Here is a 17,725-nt window from a genome sequence, read left to right on the forward strand (position 1 = left end):
GCATGAACTTGAATTGGCGCATCAAGAAGTTGCTGACCTGAACAGGAGACTGACAGCAACAAGTGAAGAGAAGGAAGCTTTAAGCTCAGAATGTGCGGCGGCTTTGACCAAGATAGAAGAAACGAAGAATATTGTCATTGACTTGAAGGCTGACGCCTAAAAGTTAGATGCTGAAAAATCACAAATTTTGGCCGAGAATAGTGAACTTAAACAAAAACTGGAAGCTGGTGAAAAGATAGAAGCTGAACTGAATCAAAAAGTGGAAGATCTGGAAAGAGAGAGAGATAACTTGATTAAGGAGAAAGAGACCGCTCTGAGAACGATTGAAGGTGGAGAAAATGTAACAGCAGAATTAAGAACCATGGTTGATCAGCTGAAAGATGAAAAAGTAACCCTTGAGCAAGAACTGGAATCTGTTCGAGGGGAAGTTATCCATATGAAGCAGCATCTGCAATCTGCGGAGCAGAAGGTATCAGATCTAAGCCACAATCTGAAAGCCAAGGAGGAAGAAACCTTGAAAATTGTGGAGATCTCAACTGAGATTCAGCAGGCACAGAATGTGATACAAGAACTCACAACTGCATCTAGTCAGCTAAAGGAGAAATTGGGCCAGAGGGAAGTGGAATATTCAACTCTTTCTGAGATGCATGAGCTGCATGAGAAGAAGACATTGGCTCAAATTACGGGATTAGAGGCTGCTGTGGCAGAGCTGGAATTGGAAATGGAATCTTTGAGAGCTCAGAAAAGAGAGATGGAAGTGAAAATTGAGAGCACAGAAACTGAAGTAAAACAACTGGGAGAGGTAAATGCAGGACAACAAGTCCGAATTTCAGTACTTGAGTCAGTATCAAAAGAGAGAAGCTGAGCTTTCTTCTCTCACGAAAAAACATGAGGATAGCAGTAGTGAATCTATTCATCTGAAGGAGCAATTGGATCAGAAGGAAAAGGAATATTCAACTCTGTCTGAGAAGCATGAGCTGCATGAGAGTAAAACGTCAGCTGAAATCATCGGATCAGAGGCTCTTGTGACAGGACTGAAACTGGAGCTGGAGTCTTTGCGAGGTCACAAAAGAGATACAGAAATTGAGATTGAGAACAAAGAAACTCATTACAAGCCCAAATTTCAGAACTTGAAGAGAAGATAAGAACTAAAAGCCTTGAGAGTGACCAGTTGAGACAGAAATTGTGGAGCTAAAGGATCAAATTGTTGAATTTGAGAAGAGACTAATTGGAAAATGAAAAGGTTGATTTAGAGAGCAAAATCGCTGATCATCAAAGACTGCTGAATGAACAGGAGGAGATATGCAGCAAGTTAAAGGAGGAATGTATACAGCTGAAGAGTCAGTTCCAGGACACTAAGGTCAATTGCGACGCTGCAGAAAGGAAAGTCGAGCAAGTGGCAGAAGATTTCAGTAAAAAAATTGAATCCAAAGATGAGATGATAGCTGATTTGGAGCAAGAGGTTGAATATCTGAAACGAGATCTAGAAGAAAAAGGGTACGAGCTTAGTTCTTTGGTTGAAAGCTCCCGCAATATTGAAGTTAAGCTCCGCCTGTCAAACCAGAAGCTCCGGGTTACAGAGCAGGTATTGACCGAGAAAGAAGAGAGCTTCAAAAAGGCTGAACTGAAATTCCTGGAAGAACAGAGAGCACTTGAAGACAGGATTGCTAGGTTGTCTGGTGTAATCACTGCAAACAATGAAGCCTAACAAAGAAACATCACACTCGTTTCAGAAAATGTGAACAGTTCTTTGAGCGGAATTGAATCTGTGATCAATAAATTTGTGGACGACTATGCATAGTATGAGACTTGCATTCTGGAAACGTCACAGCAGCTTCACATTGCAAAGAACTGGGTTGCGGAAACAAATAATGAGAGGGAGAAGTTGAAGAGGGAGGTGGAAGACCTAATCAAACAACTGAGAGATAAGAAAGAAGAAGCGTTCATGCTTGGGGAGCAGGTCGAGAGGATGCGGGCAAAGGCAAGGAAGAAGTGGAGAAGGGGAGTCTGATCAAAGCCGTGAGCCAACTTGAGAAGAAAGCGGCGGACTTGGAGAAGATGGTGGAGGAGAAAAAGGAGGGCATGCTGGGATTAGGAGAGGAGAAAAGGGAAGCCATAAGACAGTTGTGCATTTGGATCGAGTATCACCAAAGCCGGTACGATCATGTCAAGGAAGTTCTCTTGAAGACAACTCCTGCAAGAGGCCAGGGGAGGGCCTCTTCGTCTCAGCCTTGATCAAAATTTTTTTTCTTCGATTGCAATTTGCAACACGACAATATTTAGTCCTTTTGCATCATGCATTGTTGTCATGGATTCCATTTTTTGTGTTTCTTTTGAAGGCTAGTGTTTATAAAGCATTTAGGTAGGTCACGAAAAGTGTCAGTATGCCAGGCATGTATAAAATTATGCAGATGGTTCATTCTTTGTTAAACTCATTCCTGTCGAATGTCAGATGTTATTGGTTCGTACGAGAAATAAGAGTTTCGAATTCATAATCACGAACAGCCAGCTGATTATACAGCATCGGTTTTAGTTTGCCAAACTGATTCGCACGAAAATGCACGCAGTATACAAAGGGCAAAAGAGAGATGATATTCACACATCTCAAATTACTTCTCCCATACCCTTTTAATTTTTTTAACATTTTCTACACACCACTAACACTTAATAGAAAAATATTAAAAAATTAAAAAGGTGTGAGAGAAGTAATTCAGGGTGCGTGAATATAATCTCTCAAGGCAAAATTACTCGTATTCTCTAGATATCAATCGGGCGTGCATACATCATTTCCTTGAAAGATAATAGGTCTCTGTTTCTAAACTTCCTCCTACAATTATTAAAAAATACTGACACTATACCTTCTCCTACGCAGTCCATTCCCGCTCACTTCCGGATTTAGAACAAAAGTTTAACATGTGGCTCAATGTTCTCTTTGCTTTTTAGTCAGATATCCTCATCTCAACTCCAAGAACGTCCTTCACTACCTCATATGTGACAAAAGCAATTGCTATGGACGGCACCACCTAAAAGAACAACAAATGTGTTTTTAAGGTTTAGATAGAACATAAGTACGCGAAGATATGCTAAGATTGTAATATCAATTACAAGATAATGCCTTTAATCACTGACCTTAACAGAGTTTGGGACCAAACCCTTGTACAGCGCTCCAAACCCCTCATGACGGACCGTTTTCCTGAAGGCATCAACCATCCCAGTATATTCCAGGGATGCCCTACTCTTCCCATCACCAACGACAACCGAAGCAGCATCCTTCCAGCCTACCATCTGCATTCTTCTCCGGATGACATCGAGAGGGTAAGCAACTGTCTGGCCAACAGTCCCAGCAGCAGCCCCACATGCAAGCCTCGTAGTTACACTCAACTCAGAGTCCTGGACTAGTCCAAAAGGTCTACTTTTGATCAACCAGTCTTTCAGAGATTCATAAACAGCAAAATTGAGACCAACATAAGGTACCTGTAAAAAAATTAGAAAACACTTAAGACATCTCATACAAAAATGCGAATAAAACCTTTCCTCCCACAATATTACCCAATAAAAGTATCCCATCAGAACTATAACTCATCATCTACACTGAACACAGTGCAGAATACGACAACGGAAATGTTAATGAATGCACCGACGATTTGATAGAGGATTCTATTTATTTTAGCACTATAGAGAATACAGAAATAAAAAAACACTTCACTTACAACTCCTATGACAGAAGGCAGCCAGCCTCTGTACAGAGCCCGGGGTCCTTCTTCCCTAAAGACAGTAGAGAGAGCATGATATATTCCCCTATATTGCTGAGGAGACATGTCTGTCTGAAGAAATAAAGTTCAAACAAATTTAAGCCATTAAAGTGAATTTGTAATAATAATTGCCTCGATAATAGGAAGAAATATCCAAAATATACCTGGACAGTCAGACGACCTCGTACCATGTCCATTGGGTAAGTTGCTGACATGGCAATAATTCCAGCACATGCACCAGCTCCAAGGCGTAATAGAGGTGTGAGTTGAGCATCTTCTGAAGAGATGAATAACAAATATCACTCTAGCAATCCATCGAAGCCACAATTTTCATAATTAATTATGTTTCCTCCCAAAATTGGATCTATAAGACATACGTTTTACATGAGGGAAGAACATGGCCACAGAAAGCACACAACTGATTCAAAGTTAACCAAAGAAACTCATTGTCAATCAGATATCAGATGACAAACACAGACTGAATGGACTCAACCCAGGAAATCAAAAGGATTAATTTACGTGCTTCTCTAGGTGGAAAACTACAACCACAAAAGGGAATGGTTTGAAACCTTTGATAATCCAAGCATAAATCAATACAAATAAGACACTACCTCGCAACATACTACCATTTAACATTAGATATCATAACCCAAATTGTATAAAAGCACACAAACAATAAATTGAACTTCCTAACCCCTATCAAGACTGACAGTAAAGAGCATTCAAGTTATCATCGACAAGCTACAAAATGGGTAACTGGCAGTTGCCTAGAACTGTGAAAATTAGTTTGAATTGATTCATTCCAAATGAAGCCACCTATAATTTCATGGTAATTGACTTTGCATATGAAATAGGCATGAGGTGGTCATACCATTTCCAGTTTGCTGTCGGTAGAACCATAGAATACCCCTATTCAGACAAAGTACATGAAGGCGAATAAGTTATCAAAATGAAGCTGACAGGAAACGAATATGGACATTTAAGTACAAAAAGCTTATTGGGGGGAGGGGAACAATAAACGTATGAAGATAAGAGGTAATACAAATCAGTACACATAATAAAAAATTGTGGGGGTTCTGGGGAACTGGGACAGGGAGAAGCATACTTTGATGCTTCGTCGTAGCTAAAGAACTTGACTGCTGAATTTGGGACTATGCGAGCACAATTAGTTCCATTGCCTTTAAACAAGCCTCTAAAACCCTCAGTTCTCCATATGTACTTCAAGCCCTGAATTGTCCCATTGTATTTAATACTATGAGGATTTTGAACCTGCATTTATCGAAAAGCAAATCCAATTTAGTTTGACACAATATAAAATGCATAATGCTTAGGTCCTGACGAGCCACCAACACCACATACACAGCCCCCGGTACAACCAAAAAGAGAGTATTGATTAACATGCATTCCATTACAGTGATAAAGGTTTCATAAACACAGTATTGATTACGGATCCAAATGGTACATCTCCAAATTTCCTGTATGTGCAAATAAGAGAAATACCTGCAGCAAAATTTTTAATCTTTCCAATGGAGCGACAGCAGTTCGTGACCTGCAGCAGGTAGTCAATACCAGATAGAGAAGCGTAAGGTTTGAAGTTCACGCACATCACTCTTGTTATATGTAACACAACAAACATTACAACAATGCCTATGGACAACTACTTTCATGCATAACAGTAACACATAACTATTTGTTCTTATCACCCAATGATCTAAAACCTATTTACAATGAAATAACAACTCCGACAACAAGAAATGGGTGCTTCCAGTTAAGCAAACAGCATAGAGATCATAAAACATACAATCTTCACCCATCAAGATCCCATTTCCTCCTCATGTGCGCCATCCATTTCCCACAAGTATTTTCGTCCTGAAATGCATCGCCATGCAGTGATCGAGCCTCAAGACATACATAATTCCTTACCATATACTTCCAACAAACATTGAAATTCAACCACACCATTGGTAATTACTGCATTTATATGAAATTCCAGTAAGAATAAACAATACAATGAAAACTAATTAAGGTTTTCCTTTTCCGCGCAATCAAACATTAACGAAACGAAAAAAAATATAGTCCAATAATTCATGCCACAAATTCAAGAAAATCATAGAAAAAAAAATTGCTTGAAAACGAAACCTAAAGTAAATTCAGCATAAAAACAAATAAAAGCAAAAGGGGTAAAGCAAAGAAATCATATAAAGAAAATAAAAAAGTAGAAAAATAAAATACAGATTTACTACGAACTCACACTCCACCGGCGACTCCTCCGGCGACGAGGGACTTGGCGATGCTAAGCAAAGCATGGCCGGTCGGCGCCTTCACTCCTTCGCTGGCGAGCTTCGCCTCCTCGGCCAGGTTTACAATCGTCGACACTGCAGAATCACTCGTCCTCTTCACGTCCTCCGACGCCATTAAACCCCACGCACAAACAGACACACAGAGAACCTCGACGGCTGGCCGGAACCTTAGGACTCCCGGACCAATCCGCCGCCGATAGGATCGAGGAGTTAGTTATTCCGGCAATTTATGGGCAGTTATGCGGCCGCATGGGTAGGGAAAGGAGGCGTGGCGTTGGGTAGGGGAACGCGAGTGGAGAATATAGAGCCGTTGTCACTATAAACCTGCACCTTTTTCCTTTTTCTTTTTAATTTTTTTTATATTTGATATTTTTGTGGAAAAGATATAGGATTTTCGGGATGTGATATTTTTGGTGGGTGTTTATTTGGGAAAAAGAAATTTGTTTTACAGCTGTACGTCGCCGCGTTTTACTAGAAGACGGGTATGTCTTGTTTGTTGGTGGTAACGGTAACTCATGGGCTAGCTTGTAACTGTCATAAATCAAATACATACTCTCTTCTTTTCGGTTGGGTGAGCAATCATGTAATAATGGAATATCAAACTCGTTATTCACACGAGTTGAATCTAATATTTGATTGAGATTAATCTCAATTATTAGTTTATAAAGACAAATTCATTGAGTCATTATCTCTCTCTCGTCTCATTCTATTCATTCTATCTTATTTCTCTCAACTCGTAAAATTACACCAAAATTTAGACTCATATTTACTTAAATATCGGCTAAAGTTGGGAGAGCCCAAAAGATTTGGCCTAACAAAAAAAAGTCCAATCTAATTTTTCGGCTTACCAAACCAAACGTGTATAGAAAATTTCGGTTCGATTTTGGTTTTATGTTAACCGAAATTTATGTTTAGTTTTTGTTTGGCGTTTTTTTGTTTGGTTATCAAACCGTAACTAGTACAATTGTCTATTGGAGTTTCTCTACAATTGTAAGCATAAAGTGATTCTCATAAATCAAAATTTTAATACCTAATTATGATTGACCTATTGTATGACTTACACTATAAACTCTTGAATAAGTGTTTCTTTTTTATGCTTGATTGCGAATAGAAATCAATTAACCATATTAAGAGGGAAAAGTTGATTATACCAACCAAGTTTGTTCCAAATAAGAGCATTCATTTTTACATTTGAGCTTTGGTGCTAATATTGTTTGTATTTGTTTATCTTCTTATAATAAACATTTGTAGTTTCTATACATATGGTAGTTGTTTAAGAGTTTACTATAGTTTTCTATTTTGAGCAATTTCACTACAGATCATTTTTTGGTCACTAAAGCATTGTTCTCATTTGATGCCTTTGTATTTATTTTAAGGAATACTTTAGATGCGGTCCTCAGTCCCTAATACTCTTTGACTAAAACCTTAATGGTATTCAAAGTTTGATCAAAGTCCCTTGACTTTGTACACCTCATTATATTACTATTAATATTTATATTTTTATAGTTTTGACATTAATTGTTTGATATTTTATTATGAGATTTATAATCCTATAAATTTAAAATCCCTCATTCTAATACTATTAGAAACGGTTACAATAAAAAAAATTCAAACATTTTAATTGAATAAATGGATAAAAACTATGTAACAATAAGAAATAATAAATGGCAAAAGAATGTATCCATAGTGTTAAAATAATTGGTACATTTCACATATAACAAAGTGGTACATTAATAAAGAAGAATTGGTATATTATAAATAAATTAGGGTACAAATAAAAGATTAAAAAATTATAAGTACAAATGAAATTTTAAAAAATATGGGCGCAAAAAGAAATTAATATATGAGTACAAATTAAAACTAAAAAGAAAATACTACAAATTAAAAAAAAAGTTGAAAAATTAAAAGTGGGTACAGAGTAAAAATAAAAATAAATGATACAAAGTTTAGCCATAAAACATAAATATACCATATGTAATTTTTCTATCATTGATTAATTATGCAATGTCACGTGACGGTAAATACATGGGCAAAAATACAAATAAAACTTTAAAAAATATGGGCACAAAAAGAAATTAATATATGGTACAAATTAAAACTAAAAAGAAAATTGGTACAAATTAAAAAAAGGTTGCAAATTAAAAATGAGTACAAACTCATGTACATATAAGTTAATTTCATAACAACCATTGGTTTATTTCTCTGATTGACACATTCTTTGAAATCAAACAAGATTTTCATTTCATAACAATCACTGGATTGGATTATCTAATCACAATTTAGTTATGTTATTTGTTTATATTTTCAGTTAAGGTCTCTAAACTACCAATGTTAAATTTCATCCAATTTTTTTATGAATTTTTCATTCTAGAATATTAAACATGAAGCACAACATTTTTTTTTCTAATTAATAACACAAAAAATAGTCGTTTGTATATGTTTTCTTAATCAAACAAACAATTGAAAATAAACTCTTAAAATCCTAAACGATTGAAAAATAAACCTTTAAAATCATGTTTTGGAATAAAAAATGGGGCTCACCCATTTCTAAACTAAAAAATCAAAAACAAAAACCAAGACTGAACCCTCAATTTGGTGTGGTCCCCCTACTTTTGGGGGCTAGATATAGCCTAACTTCTTGCTACCCAAGGATTGAACTTGCTAACCCTTGTGGTGGATGTAGCCTCATTTTTCAGGCCATTGGGGATGAAATTTTTCATTAGAGCTACAAATGTGGTAGTCTCAAGGAGGATAAAGCCCCCATTGGGGATTAATTTGATACGAAACAATATTAAAATAATACGTTTCAGGTCAACCTGTCAATGAGTTGGGTTGTTAGCAGGTCAACTTGTGAACGAGTCGGGTTATTAATGGGTCACTCGTTAAGATAACTTGTTTGACACAAAACGACTCATTTGACAGGTTTAGACATTAGACATGACACTTTTTTGCATGACCCACTAACTCAATGAAACGACACAAATAACATAGGTTTTGAGTCAACCTATTAACTAGTCGGGTTGTTATCGGGGGTTATCTGTTTAGATTCATTAAGATAACATGTTTGACACAACATAATCTGTTAAGATAATAAATATGACATAAAAGCGACACGACACACACAACCAGATTGCCAGGTATGTACATGTTTAAGTATAACAAGTGAAAATTTATTAAGACGTCAACAACTCATTTGGAACCAAAATTGGCGTTGACAGTTTTTCCATCACTCCCCTAAACGTGTACATACTAATCTAGATTTATGCAGTTAGAGAATAGTAATCGAGTCGTATCGTGTAGTGTTTTGCTTTGACAGATATGGCATGCGAGGAAATTTAGGACTTGAACAACAAAACTCAAAAACTAACCAAAAAAGTAAAACACGAAAAAAAAAAAGAAAAAGAAAAAAAAAAAGGGTGAAACATGCACCTACGCATTAAGCCCCATTGAAGTTGACAGTACCACCACGATCATTTGGCAAATTAAAATGGGGAATGATTGTGCAGAAGAATAAAAATAGGGAAATAAGTATGTGTAAGATTTTCCCTTTTTGCATGGTAAAGTTTTTATTTTTTTTATTTTTTTAGTTCAAGTACGATGTACACTAAAAAAGAAGGAATGTATACAAACAATGAGGATAGGGTGCCAACAATTGGTTTCGATAAAAATCTTATAGGAATTTCAACTCAGACGAAGAAAAAAAGAACGTCCAACACCAAACAAATTAATTAGTACCGATATCCTCAAAAAGAATATAAAAAATTACACGAGAAAGTTCTTCAAACCATGTTACTTAGATTATCCAAAGTTAAGCTCAGTCTGTGTATTCCTTATCTTCCATTCATATTTCAATACCTCATTTAATTTAATCTTGCAATATAAACCTATATGAGAATGTTAAATCTTTAATATTTTTCGCGAAAATGAGAAAATTAAGTATAATCAGCAAGACACTTTTTCAAATTGTTATATTAAAGGAAAGGTGATCCTCTTCGGATCCTCTTTGTGAGGATCCTAAGAATCCTTCAATCATATCCGTTCATCGTACATTGTGCGGCCAGTTTTCGTCAAGTACTGTTTATATTCAATTTTAAATACACAAAATTTCAATAATTTCTAACCGCATAATATATGATGAACGAACGTGATTTGAGGATATCCGGAATCCTCATAAAGAAATTCCGAAATGATCCTAATTCATATTAAAGGGTTTCGAATTGTAAACTTAGCATTGATTCCTATTCGCTTTTGTCCCCGTCATTAGCGTATAGGTACGTGGATGGAAAAATAAAGACGAGTCCATTTTGGCCAGGAATAGAGAATCTCATCTTTACTTTACATACAAGTTGATCATTATTCCCACACTGGATAGCATTTCAAGAACATATTTTATTTTACTTTATCGTATAAGATCTTTTAAGTTTGTGTTCGTCTAGGTATTCTTTTCTTGGACTTTAAAACTACTCATGATTTGCAATTACCATTCCCCAGGCCTTAAACCTTAACTTTAGAATCAAAAATCGAAAAAGGAGCCAATACTGTCATCGACGTTTGGCCACTTTACTCAACCCTAAACTGTATGATGTGATAGGCATATCTAATTTAAATTAGGAATCGTACTCAATTTCTCGATCATTTACCAAATGTCAGTTTGAAATTGCCATGCTTTTTAAAAAAAAAATTATTTTTACCATGCTTTAAGAATATTCAGTTGCTAAATAAAACAGTTTAAAGTATATATGGCCTCCTACAGCTCGTCCTTTTGTTCATCAAATTAGTTGGACAAATAAAACTTAATTTCTTGCACATGTTAATTATATGTTGCCACACAACAGCAAATTTGGCTGCCCAGCATCATGGTGCTAAATGTGGAACTGTTGCCTTGTGGGGGTCCGTTGTAGATTCCTGTGAGTTGTCTTTAGTTGGTCGGATTCTTCAGCGGCACACGAACGGCCTTACTACAGTGGCAGAGAGTCGTCCAGCCTTCGTGCTAAGTCACCCAACTTGGTCGGATTCTTCAGCGGCACACGAACGGCCTTACTACAGTGGCAGAGAGTCGTCCAGCCTTCGTGCTAAGTCACGAAGAGCGGCGACATGGGGCCACGCTAGGGTCTCCGTTCACCAGTCCATGTCCAGGTATATATGGTGTTTCGTTTGTCTTGATTTCAGAATTTACAGTCATTGTATCCTTTCTTGAGAGACTAAACAATGAACTTTTAAAAACATTCAGAGATTACGAGCGTACGAGAAAATCAATGTGGGGGAAATTCTAGAAGGAATTGCAAGACCCTTCTTAGAGAATTAAATCTGGCTCTCAATGACCAAAGCCACGTGTAGGAGTGGGAGGAAGTTTGGCCAATGATCTCCGATATGTGAGTTAGTTTCTTTGAAAAGAGAGTTTATGATTAATTGTGAAGCAAAAGCTTACCAAAGGGACTTATTGGAGTTAGGCCAACCATGAAGGAGAGAGATTTCACCATGTGTCGTCATTCGTTGGATGGAGTAGGAAAAAATTATCCCAAGCATATTATTGAATAAATAATCTCTTGAAATTATCTTGTGAAATCCCTGGATTTGATTGTAATTCATTGCTTGATTGAGTTGGTCTTCAATTAGGAAAGTATAAAAACAGGATTTGGGTATTACTCCTATCTTAGGCCTTCTTGAGAGTTGAACTGCACGTAGAACAAATGTGGCATCCCCTATTTAATGAGGCATTCTTGTCACTTATGAGTAAAAGTTCACGTGATGGCTTCAAGAGACAAATTTGTGCATGAAATTAAAATATTTTAAAGATATTGTATGAAGTTGTAACTACACTAAAAACTTGAGAAGGTAAAATATAATCTACCAAAAAATAAAATATAATCATACTAATTTGGAGTGTTATTAATTTAGGTTGTTGATGGCAACTGACTAGTACATAGATATGTATCACATGATGGCATGATGGGATCGTATTAAACAAGTTAAGAGCGTGTGAAAACTACCCTTAAAACTTCTTGTACCGTGTGTGTGCTACTGCTATCCTTCATAGGTCGTGGTTTGTATAAGTTTATCATACGATTGTCGGTCTCAAATTCTCAAATTTGGATAAAAAGAAGGAAGATTGCGTTAGGTGGTCGACATTTACCTGCGTCTGTTTACCTGTTCAGAGGCGCAATGAAGAATGTTTGCTTTCTTAACACCAATTCAACGCCGGCCGATACAAGAAGAGGTGATTTATGCTACAAATCAGTCGTAGGCACGACTAGAATTATTTTTTTGGACAAACTATTAAAACGTAAACGTTCCCAACATCTTGACTTGACTACGTAAATGTATTATCAAATTATTAAAATACTAAATTTACACAACACACAAAAATGTAGGGAATTGTTATTAGCACTCCGAAAATCTCATTCTATACTCCAAACTTTCTATTTTAGGAAAGAAAAATACACTTGTGAGGAGTGTATAATGAAATTTTTAGAATACCAATAACTCTTCCCTAAATGTATTATCACATTATTTGAAGTGCAAATAATAAAATGAATATGAGTGGTGCAAGTTGTAGAGTAAATCAATTTGTGGCATACATTAACGAATAAAACAATTAACATACTTGCTAAATAAGATATATATTCTTTCGTCTTTAATTCTTCCAATGAAACGTTATTGAATAAGTGGTTCACTTCTTAAATAGAGGGCAAAAATGTTTTGAACAAAGATCGCGAAAGAATTTAACTAGGACCACTTAAAAAGAAAATTGAAAGTTCCAAACAAGTACGCGTTGGCCTTTTCAAGCCAGCTTTTTCTCACTACAGTCTTGAAGACTATCGGGAATCGGACCCAAATTTCCAAATGTACGAAATTCGAAAGGCAAGTTCCAACCCTACCTTTTCAAAGTCTCTTCAAATTTTAATTATTTTCTAAGAAAAATGTCAACTGTAATTATTGTTTGAAAGCAAGGGAAAATTGTGGCAGTTTCAGAAACCTCTGTTCTTTCCACGGCCAAGCCCAAAGTCTTTGTTCATAGCTTCTGGGGTAATGAAGTTTTGTGGGTTAAGAAGCAAACTTGGGTTTGTGGGTTTTCGTTTTCGATGCTTGATAATATCTGGAAGGGCCTAAAGTTCAGTACTTGATCCTGCCAGAGCTGATGTTCTTGAGGTAGGTTTTTCGAATTTTGGTTCTTTTTTTAATCTTTTCCATGCTGTTCGGTTGCTGAGAAAATAAAATAACTAGGAAAGAAAATACAGTTGACTTTTGGAAATTTGAATTGTTATGCTTCCAAGTTTATCATCTTTTTATTCAGTTTCTTGCTTCTGTTTGTTTATGATTTATGAGAAGTTTGAGGTACTAATTTGATGTGATTCTGGGATTTTTGGCCATTGTTGTTTCCAGAGGCATTAGGTTTGAGGACAGTGATGGATTTGAGGAGAGGTAGAGGAAAAGAGAGAGTTTTCGGAGATAGAAAGGTTAATTCGATTGGTGGTAGTTCATCAAGAACAGATAACAAAGAGGTTATGGTTGATAATTATGGTAATAATGTTAGGGAAAGGGTTAATGGTTTAAGGTTTGAGCAAAGAGGTGCGGCTATAGAAACTGAGTTTGTTGAAAAATACAGTCGAATTTCGCAGTTCCCAATAGATAATTGGATGTCTGGAGATGAGATTGAAACGAACATGAGTAGCTCTATGTCTGTAAATTCAAGTGTAGGAGATGTTTCAGCCCACTTACAGAATTTTGCTGGGTCAGTGAGAGCAAAAGGAAGTATGGACCAGTTTCGGGGTGTAGAAAGAGATCGTTTTGATGGGTTTTACGCGAGCTCCAGGGTCGGGGTTCAGCGTGGAAGAATCCCAACTTCTGCTTATCTTGACGAGAGGCCATCAAACTATAAGGTAGATTCTTTTGATGGTATGAGTGAAGTTGCAAATTTGGAACAGGATCGAGCGGAGCTTCTAAGGAAGTTGGATGAGCTGAAGCAGAAACTGAGCGGATCTTATGATGTGGTAGATAAACCATGGGAACCGGTTCCTAGGGAGAGGAGTAGGACCCCGCCTGATCCTTATGGTGACCGGTTAACTTATAATCTTTCCATGCAGCCTTACGCTGTGGACGAGCAGATGACAAGGCCCCCTTACTTAAACTATAGCCATGGACATGTTCCTTTTATGGGTTATCATAACATGGATACGCCAAACTTCTATCCTCCTCAAAGGCATCCCTTGAATGCAATTCCTGAATATGAGGGTCCATCTCAGCAACAAATGAAATGGAGGCCTCCTCCTCATCTACACCAGTACCCAAGACCACAATCTCATGAGTACTTTATGGGGCAGCGCATGGAATTCAGTTCAAATCCACATGATAACACTTCTCACTCGCCTGCTTGCTCTTGTTTAGGATGCTACAACCAGAATCCGGTAGCTTCACCCCAAGTCTCGCTTGATGATTTTGGGAATCAAAGGGTTCCAAAAGCTCCAGTTAGTTTGAATACCTACCAACAAGTCAAGCCACATGATTATAATCCCCGACATGCTAGTCCTCCTCCATTGCACACAAGATGGCAAAGCGACTTTGATTCAGAACCAAGAAGCACGATGGCAGTTAATAGGCGTGGACAAATCTTCCATCCTGTAGCAGGAGGTGCCCCATTCATCACTTGCTTTAGTTGCTTTGAAGTACTGAAGCTTCCTAGAAAACTTAAGAATACCAATAATAATCAGTCAAAACTGCGGTGTGGTTCCTGTTCAACTGTTATCTCACTTGAAATCAAGAGTAAAAAGCTCATTACTTCTGCTCCTAAAGATTCCAAGCAACAATCTTTTGAGGTTGATCAAAGTTCTAACGAGGCATTAAAAGACAGCATTTCAAGTCCTCATGGTAGTCTGAATGCAGGTGACACCAGATCCTGCTGTGATGATTTAGATCATTCTGATCATTACTTGCCATCCATAGAAACCAAAGACAATTTACTGACAGAAGCATTAAAAGGCAGCATTTCAAGTCTTCATGGTAGTCCGAATGCAGGTGACATCGAATCCCGCTGTGATGATTTAGATCATTCTGATCATAACTTGCCATCCATAGAAACCAAAGACAATTTACTGACAGAAGATCAGACGCTGAACGTGGAGGAATCTGATAAGAGGCAAGGTCTTACTTCAACATCTTCCATCTCTTCCAAGAAGGAGGAGGAGGAGGAGGAGGAGGAGATGGAGATATCAGAATGTGTAATCGCAAATAGAGATGTTCCTGACTCTGCTGAGTTGCCAAAAAAAGACTCATTTTCTCCAAAGCGTCCAGGTTTGCCTCTTTGGGAGCAGTCTGATAGTCCTAAACGTACAGTAAGCGGAGATGAGAAGGGAAATGATTGTGACTGCAAGAACCAAGACAAGGCACTCTTTAGAAAGATCACTTCTCCACAGAATTCTGTGAAAGATAGTTCGGTGGAAACTGACATAGATGTTTCTTACAATGAATATCTCAATACCAACATTTCTCAGGACTCCGCAGAGGGAAGAAAAGAACAAGATCACCCCAAAATTGGCAAGGGTGCTGATTCCTTCTTGGTGGGTCTCATCAAAAAGAGCTTTAAAGATTTCTCAAAATCTAATCAAGCTGTGGAGAAAACAAGGCCTACTGTTTTTATTAATGGGCAACCTATACCGGATCATGTCGTTAAGAAAGCTGAAAAGCTCGCTGGCCCGATTCAACCTGGAGATTATTGGTAAGTCTGCGTGTTGCCTCCCAAGTTAAGTGTATGACATATCTAAATTCCTTTAGCTGAAAGACTAACTTGTTTCGTGTCTGCATTTTTAACTAGGTATGACTTCAGAGCTGGATTCTGGGGTGTGATGGGCCAAACTTGCCTTGGCATAATTCCTGTGAGAACAATGAAATTTTGATTTGCAAATTTCCTTGTACTTGGTTCATGTGGAATTATAAATAAAGCATTCATGTTGTCTTGCAGCCTTTTATTGAAGAATTCTATTACCCCATTCCAACAAGTTGTGCTGCTGGCAATACCCGTGTCTACGTAAATGGGAGAGAGCTACATCAGAGAGATTTGGACCTACTTGCAAGCAGAGGACTACCAACTACAAGAGATAAATTTTATATCGTCGAAATGTCTGGGAGAGTTGTGGATGAGGACTCAGGGAAAGAGTTAAAAAGCCTTGGCAAACTTGCCCCCTCGTAAGTCCTTGTTCATATTTAAGTTTGATTACAGTCGCATGTTGATTACCGTCTTCTTTTTAAGATTCCAACGTAAAGAAAAATGCACAACTGATATCAAAAACCATTTGGCTTGATCCTTACTTGGCTATTGCCCTGTGTCTGCGAGTGTAAACTAAGATTACTGTCATTTTGTTGCTTTGCATTTATTAATTGCTTTTCTTTTACTATAACCACCATTTGCTAATATATCAACCTTCATAAGTAAAGATGTTTTTGTATCAGCTTGCCTGTTTTATTTTCATTTAGTTATCTGTATTCTTATTGATTCATTCATGACCCTTGACGTTTTATTGGACAGAGTTGAGAAGGCAAAGCGGGGATTCGGCATGAAAGTCCCCAGAATGGTTGTGTGAATATTCACTTTTTTGGCTTCGATTTCCTGATTTAAATTTCGTGTGTTGTTGATACTTTAAAGATGATAGTGACAGGTCAATCACCAATTGCATTATTGGCGTGTTCTTAGATCCTAGGTGTTTGTTAGTTCATACGTTTGTATCTCTGCGAGTGTAGGTGACTTGTTCAATTATGTTGTAGGCATTTTGAAATTGATGCAGCAATTGTCCCTTTTTTTTTTTATCTTGTTGTATTTGTACAATACAATTCTTCTGTACTAGCGACGTGCTTGTCCGTACATTCGGATTTCGCGTTATCGAGCCTCGTTGTCCCGGCGAGATTTCTGCTACGTTATACATTGAAAGGTACAGAACATATTGCACTTATGTAAACCAGGTTTTGTCAAGCCTCAACCAAGTAGGTTTCAACTTTTCATCTTAAATAAGTGTCTGATATGCGTACTGGTTTCTGATTCTGTCAAAGTAAGGGTGGTTTTTTTTCTATAAAATAAAAAAAATAAATATTTGAGGAGGGAAATTTTGGATCTGATTGAAATGGAATCCTACCTTCTAGTGAGTATTTGCAATCTAATGCCCATGACAAGCCAAGGTCTCGCTATGATATGCCAATGATGTTGTGACAAGTCAACGACATATCTATGGCATGCCAATCCTCACAAGTTGTCGATAGAAAGCATGTCATTGACATGCAATAGACTATCCTATTCTCGCTCCATATCAATAACGAGGCTCGTCATAGAGAAAGTCTTAGGTCCAAAAGTTAGTCCATCTCATTCGTCCGGAGACTAAAAAAAATCTCACATTGCACACCACTCCTGATTTGAGGCCTATCATTATTTCATGTTTTGACTCCACCCCTCTCACACCCTTCAAATTAGAGGTGGAGTACCCAAAAACCTCTACTCGTCATGACATTCTTACCTAATTAGTTTTATTGGAGTCAACCAAATAATAAATATATCTTAATCAAGCTTGTATTACCCAATTAGTTGATCAAGTGAGCCTTAAATTGGATCAAAGAGTTGGTGGAGTGGTGCTTTCAAATACATGATTTTTGAAGATTTAATGATATTAGACAACAATTCAACATCAGAATACC

The 17,725-nt window shown here is 37.2% G+C and overlaps 3 protein-coding genes across 4 annotated transcripts; 2 read left to right on the forward strand and 1 right to left on the reverse strand.

Annotated features, from left to right (window-relative positions):
• Nucleotides 1-361: 361 nt before the first annotated feature.
• On the forward strand, nucleotides 362-2,235 carry LOC103928888 (COP1-interactive protein 1-like). The gene is made up of 4 exons (XM_048566603.1): nucleotides 362-802; nucleotides 924-1,062; nucleotides 1,254-1,679; nucleotides 1,961-2,235. Exons 1-4 carry the CDS (start codon nucleotides 362-364, stop codon nucleotides 2,233-2,235), a joined length of 1,281 nt encoding a protein of 426 aa, XP_048422560.1.
• A 498-nt stretch (nucleotides 2,236-2,733) lies between these two features.
• On the reverse strand, nucleotides 2,734-6,432 carry LOC103928866 (mitochondrial adenine nucleotide transporter ADNT1). Of its 2 annotated transcripts, none has more exons than XM_009337969.3 (8): nucleotides 6,004-6,432; nucleotides 5,253-5,301; nucleotides 4,858-5,021; nucleotides 4,624-4,661; nucleotides 3,917-4,026; nucleotides 3,711-3,824; nucleotides 3,130-3,474; nucleotides 2,734-3,023 (listed from the first exon to the last, which is right to left on the reverse strand). In XM_009337969.3, exons 1-8 carry the CDS (start codon nucleotides 6,165-6,167, stop codon nucleotides 2,940-2,942), a joined length of 1,068 nt encoding a protein of 355 aa, XP_009336244.2. In that variant the 5' UTR covers nucleotides 6,168-6,432; the 3' UTR covers nucleotides 2,734-2,939. The 2 variants fall into 2 exon arrangements, with proteins under 2 accessions (XP_009336244.2, XP_009336243.2); XM_009337968.3 differs by having other exon boundaries at nucleotides 3,917-4,029; nucleotides 6,004-6,430.
• A 7,194-nt stretch (nucleotides 6,433-13,626) lies between these two features.
• LOC103928865 lies at nucleotides 13,627-16,926 on the forward strand. The gene is made up of 4 exons (XM_009337966.3): nucleotides 13,627-15,764; nucleotides 15,861-15,921; nucleotides 16,008-16,231; nucleotides 16,572-16,926. Exons 1-4 carry the CDS (start codon nucleotides 13,690-13,692, stop codon nucleotides 16,624-16,626), a joined length of 2,415 nt encoding a protein of 804 aa, XP_009336241.2. The 5' UTR covers nucleotides 13,627-13,689; the 3' UTR covers nucleotides 16,627-16,926.
• Nucleotides 16,927-17,725: the final 799 nt, after the last annotated feature.

The sequence above is a fragment of a genome, unplaced genomic scaffold (assembly GCF_019419815.1).
Source record: "Pyrus x bretschneideri cultivar Hongxiangsu unplaced genomic scaffold, Pyrus_bretschneideri_v1 Contig42, whole genome shotgun sequence".
NCBI lineage: Eukaryota > Viridiplantae > Streptophyta > Magnoliopsida > Rosales > Rosaceae > Pyrus > Pyrus x bretschneideri.

Coding starts and splice junctions, on each gene's coding strand:
- LOC103928888 (XM_048566603.1), top strand. CDS start 362: ATGGTTGATCAGCTGAAAGATGAAAAAGTAACCCTTGAGCAAGAACTG. Junction 1,063..1,253: donor GGAGCTGGAGTCTTTGCGAG/GTCACAAAAGAG, acceptor AGGTTGATTTAG/AGAGCAAAATCGCTGATCAT. Junction 1,680..1,960: donor CAGGATTGCTAGGTTGTCTG/GTGTAATCACTG, acceptor CTTGGGGAGCAG/GTCGAGAGGATGCGGGCAAA.
- LOC103928866 (XM_009337968.3), bottom strand. CDS start 6,167: ATGGCGTCGGAGGACGTGAAGAGGACGAGTGATTCTGCAGTGTCGACG. Junction 4,030..4,623: donor CCGACAGCAAACTGGAAATG/GTATGACCACCT, acceptor TCATCTCTTCAG/AAGATGCTCAACTCACACCT. Junction 3,475..3,710: donor TGCCTTCTGTCATAGGAGTT/GTAAGTGAAGTG, acceptor ATTTTTTTACAG/GTACCTTATGTTGGTCTCAA.
- LOC103928865 (XM_009337966.3), top strand. CDS start 13,690: ATGTCTGGAGATGAGATTGAAACGAACATGAGTAGCTCTATGTCTGTA. Junction 15,922..16,007: donor CTTGCCTTGGCATAATTCCT/GTGAGAACAATG, acceptor GTTGTCTTGCAG/CCTTTTATTGAAGAATTCTA. Junction 16,232..16,571: donor CTTGGCAAACTTGCCCCCTC/GTAAGTCCTTGT, acceptor TTTATTGGACAG/AGTTGAGAAGGCAAAGCGGG.